Source organism: Oncorhynchus gorbuscha, unplaced genomic scaffold, assembly GCF_021184085.1.
Source record: "Oncorhynchus gorbuscha isolate QuinsamMale2020 ecotype Even-year unplaced genomic scaffold, OgorEven_v1.0 Un_scaffold_1132, whole genome shotgun sequence".
NCBI classification, from domain to species: domain Eukaryota; kingdom Metazoa; phylum Chordata; class Actinopteri; order Salmoniformes; family Salmonidae; genus Oncorhynchus; species Oncorhynchus gorbuscha.
In genome coordinates, this window is record NW_025746004.1 from 151,678 (window position 1) to 169,768 (window position 18,091).

General features: G+C 48.5%; 1 protein-coding gene, 1 long non-coding RNA gene and 1 pseudogene across 2 annotated transcripts; 1 reads left to right on the plus strand and 2 right to left on the minus strand.

Moving 5' to 3' along the window:
- Positions 1–4: 4 nt before the first annotated feature.
- LOC124021580 lies at positions 5–9,223 on the minus strand (annotated as a pseudogene).
- A 14-nt stretch (positions 9,224–9,237) lies between these two features.
- LOC124021578 (60S ribosome subunit biogenesis protein NIP7 homolog) lies at positions 9,238–10,289 on the plus strand. The gene is made up of 3 exons (XM_046336725.1): positions 9,238–9,396; positions 9,885–9,971; positions 10,103–10,289. The coding sequence occupies exons 1-3, from the start codon at positions 9,341–9,343 to the stop codon at positions 10,272–10,274; spliced, it is 315 nt and encodes a 104-aa protein (XP_046192681.1). The 5' UTR covers positions 9,238–9,340; the 3' UTR covers positions 10,275–10,289.
- Positions 10,290–14,165: 3,876 nt separating this feature from the next.
- On the minus strand, positions 14,166–17,712 carry LOC124021581. The gene is made up of 2 exons (XR_006836250.1): positions 17,578–17,712; positions 14,166–14,644 (listed from the first exon to the last, which is right to left on the minus strand). It is a non-coding gene; the product is annotated as an uncharacterized LOC124021581 (long non-coding RNA).
- Positions 17,713–18,091: the final 379 nt, after the last annotated feature.

Consider the following 18,091-nt stretch of genomic DNA (forward strand, 5'->3'; position numbering starts at 1 on the left):
CCTCTGTTGTGGATATATTTTAATAATGAAGATCCATCTTACAGTAGAAATTAACTATTTTAAATCTATTACATAGTCCAGTTACCACATTGTCAAACCCAGATTAGATGGCAGTATATACAAGCTAAAGCATTCCTGAAAATGGTAAATGAACTAGTAAAAATGCACAGTAGCTGAGAATCAAACCATTAATTCAAGGCTATTGGTAGTTTACCTTGCCAACACTCCTGAGGGTTAACTCTCTGCTACCTCTGGGTTTACCTCAGGCTCTGATGGCTCACTGTCTGGGTTATGTTCTGGGGCGGTCAGTACAGGCTCTAGGACTGGGTTATGTTCTGGGTCAGTCAGTACAGGCTTTGGGGGATTCAGTATGGCCTCCAACTCAGGGTCTTCCTGTACGTCAGCCCTTGGTCTCTCTGGGTCGTCCAGTACAGGGTTCGGGTCGTTCAAAATGGCTTCCAGTTCAGGGTCAGAGGTCAGACCTGTCTCGGACACAAACTCAGTAGATACGGTGGATGAGACCATGGGATCCTCCTCAATAGGTTCCGGGCCTGCTATTGGTTCAGGATCCGGAAGTCCCAGGTCGTCAACAGGAAGTATTGGTTGAGGATCAGCTGTGGCGAAACCGTCCAGCTCAACACTGAGGTCTTCTCCCACCGGAGTCACCATCTCCCTCTTGGGAAGAACAAACGCCAGAGGCTCCAGGACTGGACTCACATCGATACAACCCAGACCGCTGTACTGGTGGACTTGAGTTGGAGGGACACCTGGAGGACAAAAAACACGTTTCACATTATTACAGAGGTCGTTACTGTGGATGTGCTCAGTCATCTTCTAGTCTTTTAGCATTTACCCAGTATGACAGAGAGCTGTGCTGGGGGGGACAGACTATTTACCCAGTATGACAGAGAACTGTGCTGGGGGGGACAGAGTATTTACCCAGTATGACAGAGAGCTGTGCTGGGGGGAACAGGACCTGTAGACAACGGTTGAGAAAAGGCACCAGGTCCTCAGCAAAGGAACAGCAGAATTGGACAAACAGCTCCTTCTCTCGGTCGCTGAAGGCCGTCTCTTCAGCCCGGTGGAACGCCACGATCAACTTGGTGACCTGGGAGGAGAGAGAGGAAATCATGAGATACAACATTTCAACAAGAGTCTTGAGTGAGGGAGTGTGACCTGATCTATCAGGGTAACTTCTACCATGGTCAGAGACGCAGTGGCTTTCGCATCTAGAGAGAGCATCCCATCTACCGCGTCTAGAGAGAGCATCGCGTCTAGAGAGCATCCCATCTACCGCGTCTAGAGAGCATCCCATCTACCGCGTCTAGAGAGAGCACCGCGTCTAGAGAGCATCCCATCTACCGCGTCTAGAGAGCCTCCCATCTACCGCGTCTAGAGAGCATCCCGTCTACCGCGTCTAGAGAGCATCCCGTCTACCGCGTCTAGAGAGCATCCCGTCTACCGCGTCTAGAGAGCATCCCGTCTACCGCGTCTAGAGAGAGCATCCCATCTACCGTCTAGAGAGAGCATCCCATCTACCGTCTAGAAAGCATGGGACAGACTAGACATGTCATTATGGTAACTGTAGCAGCAGACGTAGCAGAGACAGACAGGCGTTGGTTACCTTCACCAGGGCGTCCTCCAGGTACTTGGTCACCTGCTGGGCCAGACCGAGGGGACAACAGAGCCGGAGGTCGTTGAAGGCCGTCAGGATGTTGTTCAGGAAGCAGGCCAGAGGGGCGAAGTCCAGCAGAGTCATGGGGGCTGGAGGGTACCTGGCTGGGTACTGGGGGCTGGAGGGTACCTGTCATGGAGCCCCCACCCAGCATAGAGGGGAGAGATCAGAGTGTACAGGTTCATGTCCTCCTGGAACCTGTCTATGGCTTCCTCTACAGCTTTACGGAAGGTATCGGCCGCCACGCGTTGGAACATCGGGGCCAGCTGGCCACGGAAGTCTGCCCCAACGCGGCTGAAGGACAGGCCGAAATACATGCACTGTCCCAGCAGGGAGTCCAGGCGTCCGCCCACCCCCCTCTGGAGGTCTCGGTCCAGGGTCACCAGGAACTCAGACACCTGCTGCACCACCCAGCCGTGGAAGATGGCCGCCTCGTTCACCGCCTGGCCGTGACCACCTTTCAACACAGACACTGTACATCACAAGGCTGCCCCCTCATTCACCACAGACACCGTACATCACAAGGCTGCCCCCTCGTTCACCACAGACACCATACATCACAAGGCTGCCCCCTCGTTCACCACAGACACCATACATCACAAGGCTGCCCCTCATTCACCACAGACACCGTACATCACAAGGCTGCCCCCTCGTTCACCACAGACACCATACATCACAAGGCTTCCCCCTCGTTCACCACAGACACCATACATCACAAGGCTGCCCCCTCGTTCACCACAGACACCATACATCACAAGGCTTCCCCCTCGTTCACCACAGACACCATACATCACAAGGCTGCCCCCTCATTCACCACAGACACCATACATCACAAGGCTGCCCCCTCATTCACCACAGACACCATACATCACAAGGCTGCCCCCTCATTCACCATACATCACAAGGCTGCCCCCTCATTCACCATACATCACAAGGCTGCCCCCTCATTCACCACAGACACCATACATCACAAGGCTGCCCCCTCGTTCACCACAGACACCATACATCACAAGGCTGCCCCCTCATTCACCACAGACACCATACATCACAAGGCTGCCCCCTCGTTCACCACAGACACCATACATCACAAGGCTGGCCCCTCGTTCACCACAGACTATTGACCTGTCTGTACCAAACCCACAGTACTGGCTATTGACCGGTCTGTACCAAACCCACAGTACTGACTATTGACCTGTCTATACCAAACCCACAGTACTGACTATTGACCTGTCTCTACCAAACCCACAGTACTGACTATTGACCTGTCTCTACCAAACCCACAGTACTGACTATTGACCTGTCTGTACCAAACCCACAGTACTGACTATTGACCTGTCTATACCAAACCCACAGTACTGACTATTGACCTGTCTGTACCAAACCCACAGTACTGACTATTGACCTGTCTATACCAAACCCACAGTACTGACTATTGACCTGTCTGTACCAAACCCACAGTACTGACTATTGACCTGTCTATACCAAACCCACAGTACTGACTATTGACCTGTCTATACCAAACCCACAGTTAGACTATTGACCTGTCTATACCAAACCCACAGTACTGACTGGCTTTTCCAGAACACATATGGACATATTAAAACACATCTTTAGATAATTCTCGTTGGGTTTAATCTTCATATTTATGTAAATCGTATCAAATAATTCAGCCTTAAATGAACTAAAGCATTGTGTCACCAGGAGACAGCAGGGGTCCTCGTCAGAGAAGATGGCTCTGTACTGGGTGATGATGTCAAACAGATGAACCTGGAACAGAGGAAGACAAAATGTCAGAGAATTAAAAAGGTTTCCCGGGTCCTTCATTCCACTGCTAGATAACGGAGGCCAGGTTACACACGCGACAGGCCTCGATGGTCTTGGTGATGTGGCAGTAAGGGTCCTCATCAGGGACAGTGGACAGGATGGAATGGAGCCAGGTGCCCCGCGCCTGCAGGAACTTGACCCGTAGCTCCGCCTCCGTGAACACGTCCATCCTGCGCAGGTAGCCAATCACACGCAGGCACACGGGAAGCTGGGAGTTGCTACGAAGCTGTTGCAACAGCTGGTTCAGCATGAGTTGAGCCGACTGACGCACCTCGTGGACGATGCCCTGGAGAAGAGACACAGGCCACGTTACACTCTGTTACGGGTCAGGGAGTCGCACTCTGCTACGGGTCAGGGAGTCGCACTCTGCTACGGGTCAGGGAGTCGCACTCTGCTACGGGTCAGGGAGTCGCACTCTGCTACGGGTCAGGGAGTCGCACTCTGCTACGGGTCAGGGAGTCGCACTCTGCTACGGGTCAGGGAGTCGCACTCTGCTACGGGTCAGGGAGTCGCACTCTGCTACGGGTCAGGGAGTCGCACTCTGCTACGGGTCAGGGAGTCGCACTCTGCTACGGGTCAGGGAGTCGCACTCTGCTACGGGTCAGGGAGTCGCACTCTGCTACGGGTCAGGGAGTCGCACTCTGCTACGGGTCAGGGAGTCGCACTCTGCTACGGGTCAGGAGTCGCACTCTGCTACGGGTCAGGAGTCGCACTCTGCTACGGGTCAGGGAGTCGCACTCTGCTACGGGTCAGGGAGTCGCACTCTGCTACGGGTCAGGGAGTCGCACTCTGCTACGGGTCAGGGAGTCGCACTCTGCTACGGGTCAGGAGTCGCACTCTGCTACGGGTCAGGAGTCGCACTCTGCTACGGGTCAGGAGTCGCACTCTGCTACGGGTCAGGGAGTCGCACTCTGCTACGGGTCAGGAGTCGCACTCTGCTACGGGTCAGGGAGTCGCACTCTGCTACGGGTCAGGGAGTCGCACTCTGCTACGGGTCAGGAGTCGCACTCTGCTACGGGTCAGGGAGTCGCACTCTGCTACGGGTCAGGGAGTCGCACTCTGCTACGGGTCAGGGAGTCGCACTCTGCTACGGGTCAGGGAGTCGCACTCTGCTACGGGTCAGGGAGTCGCACTCTGCTACGGGTCAGGAGTCGCACTCTGCTACGGGTCAGGGAGTCGCACTCTGCTACGGGTCAGGGAGTCGCACTCTGCTACGGGTCAGGGAGTCGCACTCTGCTACGGGTCAGGGAGTCGCACTCTGCTACGGGTCAGGAGTCGCACTCTGCTACGGGTCAGGGAGTCGCACTCTGCTACGGGTCAGGGAGTCGCACTCTGCTACGGGTCAGGGAGTCGCACTCTGCTACGGGTCAGGGAGTCGCACTCTGCTACGGGTCAGGGAGTCGCACTCTGCTACGGGTCAGGGAGTCGCACTCTGCTACGGGTCAGGGAGTCGCACTCTGCTACGGGTCAGGGAGTCGCACTCTGCTACGGGTCAGGGAGTCGCACTCTGCTACGGGTCAGGGAGTCGCACTCTGCTACGGGTCAGGGAGTCGCACTCTGCTACGGGTCAGGGAGTCGCACTCTGCTACGGGTCAGGGAGTCGCACTCTGCTACGGGTCAGGGAGTCGCACTCTGCTACGGGTCAGGGAGTCGCACTCTGCTACGGGTCAGGGAGTCGCACTCTGCTACGGGTCAGGGAGTCGCACTCTGCTACAGTAATAAGACGAGGTATTTCTAGATCTACCACAGTTTGTCTGTCTGTGTGTTGACAAAATTAATATAATGAGGAAGTGGTACGATCTGTAACTCCTGGCTGTGTAAACAGGAAGTGGTACGATCTGTAACTCCTGGCTGTGTAAACAGGAAGTGGTACGACCTGTAACTCCTAGCTGTGTAAACAGGAAGTGGTACGATCTGTAACTCCTAGCTGTGTAAACAGGAAGTGGTACGATCTTTAACTCCTAGCTGTGTAAACAGGAAGTGGTACGATCTGTAACTCCTAGCTGTGTAAACAGGAAGTGGTACGATCTGTAACTCCTGGCTGTGTAAACAGGAAGTGGTAGTTGGTAGCATTAATACCTGGATGACAGGTAGAGACGAGTGCTTCTTCTCCAGTCTCTTGACGTACGCTGCCAGCTCCAGAGCCTCCTCGTAGTAACCATTCCGGACACAGGTGTCCATCAGCTGAGGATCTCTAAGATCTCCAGGATCTCTGTGTGACGGTTCAGAGTCAGGCTGTTCATCCGCCGGCTCGCCCCGATGTCCTCCGCCTCCTTCACAAAACCCCTAAAGGAGAGGATAGACATGAGCCCAACAGGTTCTTCATCATTTTTTTTATTTTTATTTCACCTTTATTTAACCAGGTAGGCTAGTTGAGAACAAGTTCTCATTTACAACTGCGACCTGGCCAAGATAAAGCATAGCAGTGTGGACAGACAACACAGAGTTACACATGGAATAAACAATTAACAAGTCAATAACACAGTAGAAAAAATGGGCAGTCTATATACAATGTGTGCAAAAGGCATGAGGAGGTAGGCGAATAATACAATTTTGCAGATTAACACTGGAGTGATAAATGATCAGGTCATGTACAGGTAGAGATATTAGTGTGCAAAGAGCAGAAAAATAAATAAAAAACAGTATAAAAACAGTATGGGAATGAGGTAGGTAAAAATGGGTGGGCTATTTTCCTATAGACTATGTACAGCTGCAGCGATCGGTTAGCTGCTCAGATAGCTGATGTTTGAAGTTGGTGAGGGAGATAAAAGTCTCCAACTTCAGCGATTTTTGCAATTCGTTCCAGTCACAGGCAGTTCATAACAGTATTATAACAGCTCACGGAACAGTAACATTAACATTCAATGAGATCTAGTGTGTTTGTTCTAGATAGACGTGAGCCCCGGTACCAGTCTGTTTGTTCTAGATAGACGTGAGCCCGGTACCAGTCTGTTTGTTCTAGATGAGCCCCGGTACCAGTCTGTTTGTTCTAGATAGACGTGAGCCCCGGTACCAGTCTGTTTGTTCTAGATAGACGTGAGCCCCGGTACCAGTCTGTTTGTTCTAGATAGACGTGAGCCCCGGTACCAGTCTGTTTGTTCTAGACGTGAGCCCCGGTACCAGTCTGTTTGTTCTAGATAGACGTGAGCCCGGTACCAGTCTGTTTGTTCTAGATAGACGTGAGCCCCGGTACCAGTCTGTTTGTTCTAGATAGACGTGAGCCCCGGTACCAGTCTGTTTGTTCTAGATAGACGTGAGCCCCGGTACCAGTCTGTTTGTTCTAGACGTGAGCCCCGGTACCAGTCTGTTTGTTCTAGATAGACGTGAGCCCCGGTACCAGTCTGTTTGTTATAGATAGCGTGAGCCCCGGTACCAGTCTGTTTGTTCTAGACGTGAGCCCGGTACCAGTCTGTTTGTTCTAGATAGACGTGAGCCCCGGTACCAGTCTGTTTGTTCTAGCGTGAGCCCCGGTACCAGTCTGTTTGTTCTAGATAGACGTGAGCCCGGTACCAGTCTGTTTGTTCTAGATAGACGTGAGCCCCGGTACCAGTCTGTTTGTTCTAGATAGACGTGAGCCCCGGTACCAGTCTGTTTGTTCTAGATAGACGTGAGCCCCGGTACCAGTCTGTTTGTTCTAGATAGGCGTGAGCCCCGGTACCAGTCTGTTTGTTCTAGATAGACGTGAGCCCGGTACCAGTCTGTTTGTTCTAGATAGACGTGAGCCCCGGTACCAGTCTGTTTGTTCTAGATAGACGTGAGCCCGGTACCAGTCTGTTTGTTCTAGATAGACGTGAGCCCCGGTACCAGTCTGTTTGTTCTAGATAGACGTGAGCCCCGGTACCAGTCTGTTTGTTCTAGATAGACGTGAGCCCGGTACCAGTCTGTTTGTTCTAGATAGACGTGAGCCCGGTACCAGTCTGTTTGTTCTAGATAGACGTGAGCCCGGTACCAGTCTGTTTGTTCTAGATAGACGTGAGCCCGGTACCAGTCTGTTTGTTCTAGATAGACGTGAGCCCGGTACCAGTCTGTTTGTTCTAGATAGACGTGAGCCCCACCAGTCTGTTTGTTCTAGATAGACGTGAGCCCGGTACCAGTCTGTTTGTTCTAGATAGACGTGAGCCCCGGTACCAGTCTGTTTGTTCTAGATAGACGTGAGCCCGGTACCAGTCTGTTTGTTCTAGATAGACGTGAGCCCCGGTACCAGACTGTTTGTTCTAGATAGACGTGAGCCCCGGTACCAGACTGTTTGTTCTAGATAGACGTGAGCCTTGATATATAATAAAAAAAACATTGAGACGTTATCTCACCTTTGTTTTAGACATTTAGTTTTCAACAGAGGAGATTTGTATAAAGACATTTGCAACAATGTCTCAATATTTTGGTTCTCCAGCTGTCGCCTTACGGGATGAGACAGGCAGCTTTTCTCAGCCAGTTGAAATAATGAATCATGTTTATGGATATAACGTTATACAAAGAACTATCAATAGAAAATAGATCAAACAAAATTTGGTACATCTCGTTTTCAGTCTTTCCAGCTTCAGTTTGAGGTGATTGTGTTCGATGTGTTGTTGACTAGCTCCTCTGAACAACAAGTGTCCTGACCAGAGAACGTATTTTCTATGTCAGGTGAAATCACTCCTCATTAGATCATTATTATGGATAACAGATTAAACCAATGCAGCTAATCTGTTGTTCTTCTGGCCGCGAATTGTCCGATAGAATGAACGACCTGGCTGGGTAACAACCCTAGATGTGTCGGGACTTTATATTGTGGAAGGATGAAAGAGTGTAAATAAATTCATTCAAAATACAGTTTTCTGAAAATATGATTTGAATAATGTTGTATAGAAGTGCTAATGCCCACGAAACCGGTGTTTGGAGGACATGTTGGCACGGTTTTGCCGGTGTTGTGCCGAAAATCTCCCCCCTGACAGAATCCCCCATTAGAGCGTTGGACTAGTAACCTGAAGGTTGCGAGTTCAAACCCCCGAGCTGACAAGGTACAAATCTGTCGTTCTGCCCCTGAACAGACAGTTAACCCACTGTTCCCAGGCCGTAATTGAAAATAAGAATTTATTCTTAACCGACTTGCCTAATAAATAAATAAAAAAATATAAATATTTTAAATCATGTAAAAACGACAGCGAGTAATTGTCTAACTTTTCCCACTAACCTGCATTTTTCCCCGAAGCTGGGCAACTTGTCGAGGAGTTTGGAAACACTGCTTTCCACACGGCCAAAGTCTCGGTAAATCTCCTCGGTGCAGTCGGCGGTGCGGATGAACGTCTTGTAGTTGGAGAAGGCGAGCTCCCGGGTCTGCTGCAGTATCTGCGCCCTCTCCTCCGCCAGCCGCTCCGGTTCACGGTTTAATTTCTCCACGCCATACGAACTGAGCTCGGACAAGTAGGCCGCGAAGTCGGGGTTGTCTCTCCAGTTGTCTGGAAAGCTGTCTTTAAATATTGAAGCCAGAATACTCTCGTCTTCCACGTCCACAGCTGTCATCATATTGGAAAGCTGTCACTTCAACACTTCATCTGAATGTTTAGTCTCCTATTTCCGGCCTTTACACCGAAACAGCTCGTTAAAATACATACAATGCTGAAAATACAATGTCTGATGTCTTTTAAATGGCAATTTAAAATTCGCAATTTAGTTCAAATTCTAGTCGCTCGTCAACGCAAGAGCACAACATCAACAGGCGCATGATTTTGACGTCACTATTACATCCACTTCCGTTTTCCTGCGCATTCATTTCCGCTCACTGTCCCCACGCTGTAGCGTTTATCGAGCGACATTCAGTGGGCACAATATTGTAAGGAAATTAGCGAATCCTTGAGCAAAATGAGGCCTTTAACAGACGACGAGACAAAAACGATGTTTGAGAAACTCTCCAAATAGTGAGTATTGACATGTGATCTTGAAAGACGAGGTTGACGTTATTTTGAAACTGTTATGGGCTGTTCAGACTCGCTCCATGCTTGATCAACCAAACTCGTGTAGTTTTGCCTGCTAGTTAGTGCACAGGGTTGATAAACACAAGTCTATATCCAGTCTCTTTGGTGATATATGCTCATGATGACAGTCTTTTAACCTGCACCTAGTTATGCTTCTCAGCAAGCTGGCGAATACGTCGTCTGTGTAGATTTATTTATTTTAATTTTATTTTTGTACCTTTATTTAACCAGGCAAGTCAGTTAAGAACAAATTCTTATTTTCAATGACGGCCTGGGAACAGTGGGTTAACTGCCTGTTCAGGGGCAGAACGACAGATTTGTACCTTGTCATCTCGGGGATTTGAACTTGCAACCTTCCGGTTACTAGTCTAACCACTAGGCTACACTGCCACATTGACAATGTGTGACACCTTCCTCTTGTCTGTCCGCAGCATTGGTGAGAACATCAAACACCTGGTGGATCGACCCGATGGGACATATTGCTTCAGACTTCACAATGACCGTGTATATTACATCAGGTAAACGACGCTACAGAGCTGCTGTTATTGTTAAATATTACCTCATGGATATTGTAAAGCAGGTTACTTCACGATCATCTCTTTGGCTAGTTAAGATATTGTCTTATTTCCACTTTTTTTTTTTTTATCAGTGAGACAATTCTGAAGTTGGCTACCAACATCTCCCGTGATAAGTTGGTGTCGGTGGGCACCTGCTTTGGGAAGTTCACCAAGACCATTAAGTTCCGCCTGCACATCACAGCATTGGACTTTCTGGCACCATATGCCAAGGTAAACAAGAAGCAGGAAGTGGAGGCCCTCTGACCCCTCACATGTCACTGTGTATAATGATAACCACAGTCATGTTAGAAGGTAAACAAGAAGCAGGAAGTGGAGGCCCTCTGACCCCTCACATGTCACTGTGTATAATGATAACCACAGTCATGTTAGAAGGTAAACAGGAAGCAGGAAGTGGAGGCTCCTCTGACTCCTCACATGTCACTGTGTATAATGATAACCACAGTCATGTTAGAAGTGTGGAGATATTGTATAAAAAAAAAGAAAAAAGGAAGTCAGGAAGTAGGCCCTCTGACAGTCTGTATAAGAACATTCAGTTATTTAGAAGGTAAATGGCCTACAGGAAGTGGAACATTGACACCTTGTATAATTTCACAGTTGTTAGGGACAGGAAGCGAGGCCCTCAGACCTCACTTTTTTAACACAGTTGTAAGGTCTGGGGAATCGATCCAGCAACCTTCTGGTTACTGGCCCAATGTTAGAAGGTAAACCAGGAAGTAGGCTACCTCTGACACCTCAAAATGACTCTAACCACAGCCAGGTGAGACAGGAAGAGGTGGAGGTTCCTCTAATCATGTTTGCATAACCACAGTCTTTAAAATGAACATCAATATCTCTCTCACACCTCACAGGATCTCAGTTAAGACAGTCAGTTAGTAATAAACAGAAGCAGGAAGTGGAGGCTAACTGAACCTCTGTGTGATCAGTTCACAGTCATGTTAGGGTTAAGCCTGGAAGCAGGAAGTGCAGCTCCTTCCTCTACTGTGGATAACCACAGTCATGTTAGAAGGTCTGGTCAGGAAGGGAGGATCACTGTGTATAAGAGAACCACAGTCATGTTAGAAGGTAAACCAGGGTGTGGTGGTGTATTCCATGTTAGAAGGTAAACAGGAAGCTGGTGAGTTGGCCCTCTGACCCTTCACATACTGTCCATTAACCAAGTCAAAGGTAAACAGGAAGCAGGAAGGGCAGCTTTCCCACTGGTTAACTAGTCACAGTAATGTTAGGGAATCTCCATTAAATGCTTTTGGTCCAGATAACCATGTTAGAAGGTAAACAGGACTAGACTTAATCTGTTAGAAGGTAAACAGGAAGCAGGAAGTCAGTTCTGACACAGCATCTCTGTTGTATAGTGATAACCACAGTCATGTGACAACCTTTCAGGAAGCAGGAAGCTACTATCTGACACACTCAGTAAATGATAACCACAGTCATGTTAGAAGTGTAAACAGGAAGCAGGTTTGAACACGCCCCTCTGGTCTTCCTGCAGGGCTTTGGAGTAAACAGGAAGCAGGAAGTCCACCCTCTGAGTCACTGGAGAGTGGACCACATGTCCATGTTGTGTTAACCAGGGCAGGAATGGAGGTTGACCCATCAGGTCTGAGGACACGCTCATGTTAGAAGGTAAACAGGTCAAACTGGACTATCACATTATATAATGATAACCACAGTCATGTTAGAAGTGGATACCCTAAAAAAAAAACAAACTGGACTATCAATTATAGAACATTCTTATTTCCTGATGGCCTACAGGGGACCATTTCCTTGTTCAAACTGGACTATCAATTTTTATACAGTAAGTACTTCCAGCAACCTTTCGGTTACTGGACCACCAGAGGTTGGGAGGTACAGCTCTGATAATCTGTATTTGTAAGTGACACGTCTGATGGTCCTGAGAGGTTTGGGGAGACCCTGGTCTTCAGGATATGATTGTGTATTTCCCGACAGGATCTCAGTTAAGACATTTAGTCCACAGAGCTATGGCCAGTGACTGTCTGGTGAGTTTCAGTTCAAGCTGTCAGTTACCCAACAGTCCTTCCTCTATGGGCTGTGTTGATTTGGGAGGATCATTCAGAACACCAACCAATCCCTCACTATGGCTGAGTGATTTACATTCATCTACCCAACATCCCTCACTATGGCTGAGTGATTTGTCATTACCCAATCAAATCCCAGTCACATATGGCTCCAGTCATTTACAATTCATCAACCCAGCTTTCCCTGTCACTATCAGACTAATGTAAATCTCCATTAAATGCTTTTTGTAAATTGAATGTTTGGTTTTATGTAGTATTCATAAATATGATTATAGTTAAATCCATCAGCATAACATTAAAACTGTAACCGTATACTCAGATGTTTTTGTTTTCTCTTGAATAAATGTTGTATCTGTTACTAACCCTTAAATATAGCATGACTATCAATTATATACAGTGGTATTTCCTGTGGTAACCGTTAGGCCAGTCAGTAGAAGACAGTCCTGTGGTCAAACGTTAGGACTAGAAATTATATCCAGTGGTACTTCCGTTAGGACCACCCTCAGTCCTGGACTAAACGTTAGTCAGTAGAAACCAGTCCTGTGGTACAAACGTTAGGCCAGTCAGTAGTACTTCCAGTCCTGTGGTAAACATTAGGCCAGTCAGTAGAAGACAGTCCTGTGGTAAGACCCGTTAGGCCAGTCAGTAGAAACCAGTCCTGTGGTGGCCAGTCAGTATAAACCAGTCACTATGGCTAAACGATTTAGGCCAGTCAGTAGAAACCAGTCCTGTGGTAAACATTAGGCCAGTCAGTAGAAACCAGTCCTGTGGTAAACATTAGACCAGTCATCTAGAAACCAGTCCTGTGGCTGAGTGATTTACATTCAGTAGAAACCAGTCCTGTGGTAAACATTAGACCAGTCAGTAGAAACCAGTCCTGGTGGTAAAACGTTAGGCCAGTAAGTCTCTTGAATAAATGTTGTAGAAACCAGTCCTGTGGTAACCATTAGGCCAGTCAGTCCTGTGGTAAACGTTAGGCCAGTCAGTAGAAACCAGTCCTGTGGTAACCATTAGGCCAGTCAGTCCTGTGGTAAACGTTAGGCCAGTCAGTAGAAACCAGTCCTGTGGTAACCATTAGGCCAGTCAGTCCTGTGGTAACCGTTAGGCCAGTCCTGTGGTAAAAACCAGTCCTGTGGTAACCGTTAGGCCAGTCAGTAGAAACCAGTCCTGTGGTAAACGTTAGGTCAGTAGAAACCAGTCCTGTGGTAAACGTTAGGCCAGTCAGTAGAAACCAGTCCTGTGGTAAACGTTAGGCCAGTCAGTAGAAACCAGTCCTGTGGTAAACATTAGGCCAGTCAGTAGAAACCAGTCCTGTGGTAAACGTTAGGCCAGTCAGTAGAAACCAGTCCTGTGGTAAACATTAGGCCAGTCAGTAGAAACCAGTCCTGTGGTAACCGTTAGGCCAGTCAGTCCTGTGGTAAACGTTAGGCCAGTCAGTAGAAACCAGTCCTGTGGTAAACGTTAGGCCAGTCAGTAGAAACCAGTCCTGTGGTAAACATTAGGCCAGTCAGTAGAAACCAGTCCTGTGGTAACCGTTAGGCCAGTCAGTAGAAACCAGTCCTGTGGTAACCGTTAGGCCAGTCCTGTGGTAAACATTAGGCCAGTCAGTAGAAACCAGTCCTGTGGTAACGTTAGGCCAGTCAGTAGAAACCAGTCCTGTGGTAACCGTTAGGCCAGTCAGTAGAAACCAGTCCTGTGGTAAACGTTAGGCCAGTCAGTAGAAACCAGTCCTGTGGTAACCATTAGGCCAGTCAGTAGAAGCCAGTCCTGTGGTAAACGTTAGGCCAGTCAGTAGAAACCAGTCCTGTGGTAACCATTAGGCCAGTCAGTAGAAGCCAGTCCTGTGGTAAACGTTAGGCCAGTCAGTAGAAACCAGTCCTGTGGTAAACGTTAGGCCAGTCAGTCCTGTGGTAAACGTTAGGCCAGTCAGTAGAAACCAGTCCTGTGGTAACCATTAGGCCAGTCAGTAGAAGCCAGTCCTGTGGTAAACGTTAGGCCAGTCAGTAGAAACCAGTCCTGTGGTAAACGTTAGGCCAGTCAGTCCTGTGGTAAACGTTAGGCCAGTCAGTAGAAACCAGTCCTGTGGTAACCGTTAGGCCAGTCAGTAGAAGAGAAGTCTTTATTTTACCAAGAAAGACAAGTGATAAAATACTTCTATAAACATGTCTAAAACAAAATGGCAGAATCAACATGTATCTTAGTCCAAAGGTCCTCCGACAGTCTTCAGCTTCCTGTTGACAGATGTGCGACGGGCAAGCATGCATCCTTTGTGGAAAGGAAACGTCTCACATCTGGAGAACGTCATCATCGTCTTGCGTAGCTCCGAGGCCCTCCAGCGTTCGAATTGGTTACTGCACCCCGTAGTAAATGTAAACTTAAAAATATAATTTCTTATTGGACAAGTTAGACGCTTTGGTCCCCTCAGACCAACTTGAGTTTCTTCATGGTTCTCCACCGGTCCTTGATGTTCACGGAGGTTCGGCCCAAGAAGGGGAAAGAGGACTTTACTCTGGACCAGTTCCCCTCTCCGTAGCGCCTCACTCCCTCCTTCACCCACTCCGTCTCCTCTGCTGTCCACATCTACAGGAGGGACACAACAACACGCAAGGTATAGTAAACACACTGTAGGGGACGACACTTAGGGTTAACACACTGTAGGGGACAACACTTAGGGTTAACACACTGTAGGGGACAACACTTAGGGTAAACACACTGTAGGGGACAACACTTAGGGTAAACACACTGTAGGGGACAACACTTAGGGTTAACACACTGTAGGGGACAACACTTAGGGTAAACACACTGTAGGGGACAACACTTAGGGTAAACACACTGTAGGGGACAACACTTAGGGTAAACACACTGTAGGGGACAACACTTAGGGTAAACACACTGTAGGGGACAACACTTAGGGTAAACACACTGTAGGGGACAACACTTAGGGTAAACACACTGTAGGGGACAACACTTAGGGTAAACACACTGTAGGGGACAACACTTAGGGTAAACACAATATAGGGGACAGTAGTTCTGGTGGTAAACACACTGTAGGGGACAACACTGCCTCCGGTAGTTCACACTCCAGGGGACAACACTCAGGGTAAACACACTGTCTCCAGGGGACTAAACACTTAGGGTAAACACACTGTAGTTCTGGGTAACCAGGTAAACACACTCTAGGGGACAACACTTAGGGTTCTGTAGGGGACAAACCTAAACACCTCTTAGGGGACAACACTTAGGGTAAACACACTGTAGGGGACAACACCAAAACTCACACTGTAGGGGACAACACTTAGGGTAAACACACTGTAGGGGACAACACTTAGGGTAAACACACTGTTCCTGTCTTAGAACCTAAACACACTGTAGGGGACAAACTTAGGGTAAACACACTTAGGGGACAACACAGAACCTAAACTCACCCTCTAGGGGACAACACTTAGGGTAAACACACTGTAGGGGACAACCTAACACTGTAGGGGACAACTGTCTCCAGAGGGTAAACTCACCCTCTTCCTGTCTCCAGAACCTAAACTCACACTCTAGGGGACAACCTTAGGGTAAACTCACACTGTCTCCAGGGGACAACACTTCCTGTTTCCAGAACATAATATCTCCTCCAGTAGTTCTCCTGTCTCCAGAACCCAAACTCACCCTCTTCCTGCCTCCTCCGGTAGTTCTGTCTCCAGAACCTAAACTCACCCTCTTCCTGTCTCCAGAACCTAAACTCACCCTCTTCCTGTCTCCTCCGGTAGTTCTGTTGTCTCCAGAACCTAAACTCACCCTCTTCCTGCCTCCTCCGGTAGTATTGTCTCCAGAACCTAAACTCACCCTCTTCTGCCTCCTCCTTGTATTGTCTCCAGAACCTAAACTCACCCTCTTCCTGTCTCCAGAACCTAAACTCACCCTCTTCCTGTCTCCAGAACCTAAACTCACCCTCTTCCTGCTCCTCCGGTAGTAAACTCTCTTTGTCTCCAGAACCAAAACTCACCCTCTTCCTGTCTCCAGAACCTAAACTCACCCTCTTCCTGTCTCCAGAACCTAAACTCACCCTCTTCCTGCCTCCTCCGGCAGTTCTGTCTCCAGAACCTAAACTCACCCTCTTCCTGCATCCTCCAGTAGTTCTGTTGTATCCAGAACCAAAACTCACCCTCTTCCTGTCTCCAGAACCTAAACTCACCCTCTTCCTGTCTCCAGAACTGTCTCCAAACTCACTCACCCTCTTCCTGTCTCCAGAACCTAAACTCACCCTCTTCCCCTCTTCCTGTCTCCAGAACCTAAACTCACCCTCCCTCTTCGGTAGTTCTGTCTCCAGAACCTAAACTCACCCTCTTCCTGTCTCCAGAACCTAAACTCACCCTCTTCCTGTCTCCAGAACCTAAACTCACCCTCTTCCCCTCTTCGGTAGTTCTGTCTCCAGAACCTAAACTCACCCTCTTCCTGTCTCCAGAACCTAAACTCACCCTCTTCCTGTCTCCAGAACCTAAACCTAAACTCACCCTCTTCCTGTCTCCAGAACCTAAACTCACCCTCTTCCTGTCTCCAGAACCTAAACTCACCCTCTTCCTTCAGTAGTTCTGTCTCCAGAACCTAAACTCACCCTCTTCCTGTCTCCAGAACCTAAACTCACCCTCTTCCTGTCTCCAGAACCTAAAGCCCTCTTCCTGTCTCCAGAACCTAAACTCACCCTCTTCCTGTCTCCTCTTCCTGTCTCCAGAACCTAAACTCACCCTCTTCCTGTCTCCAGAACCTAAACTCACCCTCTTCCTGTCTCCAGAACCTAAACTCACCCTCTTCCTGTCTCCAGAACCTAAACTCACCCTCTTCCTGCCTCCTCCGGTAGTTCTGTCTCCAGAACCTAAACTCACCCTCTTCCTGTCTCCTCCAGTAGTTCTGTCTCCAGAACCTAAACTCACCCTCTTCCTGTCTCCTTCTGTCTCCAGAACCTAAACTCACCCTCTTCTGTCTCCAGAACCTAAACTCACCCTCTTCCTGCCTCCTCCGGTAGTTCTGTTGTATCCAGAACCTAAACTCACCCTCTTCCTGTCTCCTCCGGTAGTACTGTCTCCAGAACCTAAACTCACCCTCTTCCTGTCTCCAGAACCTAAACTCACCCTCTTCCTGCCTCCTCCGGTAGTTCTGTTGTATCCAGAACCTAAACTCACCCTCTTCCTGTCCTCCTCTGTAGAACCTAAACTACTGTCTCCAGAACCTAAACTCACCCTCTTCCTGTCTCCAGAACCTAAACTCACCCTCTTCCTGTCTCCAGAACCTAAACTCACCCTCTTCCTGCCTCCTCCGGTAGTACTGTCTCCAGAACCTAAACTCACCCTCTTCCTGCCTCCTCCTCCAGTAGTTCTGTCTCCAGAACCTAAACTCACCCTCTTCCTGCCTCCTCCTCCAGTAGTTCTGTCTCCAGAACCTAAACTCACCCTCTTCCTGCCTCCTCCAGTAGTACTGTCTCCAGAACCTAAACTCACCCTCTTCCTGTCTCCAGAACCTAAACTCACCCTCTTCCTGCCTCCTCCGGTAGTACTGGCGTTGTCCTCAGAACCTAAACAAAGACAGATGTCAGAACTCCATAGTAAATCACGAGTAATAAACATTATATCGTTTTGAATCATAATTGCTGATCGTCATAATTACTTTCTTTGTGAGGAGTCAAATAAATCCTCTTCATCACTCCACCTATCCTTGGATTCCTTAGCAACACTGTATAGCTGCTTCCTGCAGATGACATCACCATTATAAAGAGAGAAAGTCGATCAGCTGTGATCTTCAACATCATCCTCTATGGCTGAAATACATAACCATTCAGTCGGAAGTTACACTCAGGTTGGAGTCATTAAAACTCGTTTTTCAACCACTCCACAAACTATAGTTTTGGCAAGTCGGTTAGGACATCTACTCGATGTGACAAGTCATTTTTACAACGATTGTTTACAGATTATTTCACTGTATCACAATTCCAGTGGGTCAGAAGTTAGCTGAGTTGACTGTGCCTTTTAAACAGCTTGGCAAATT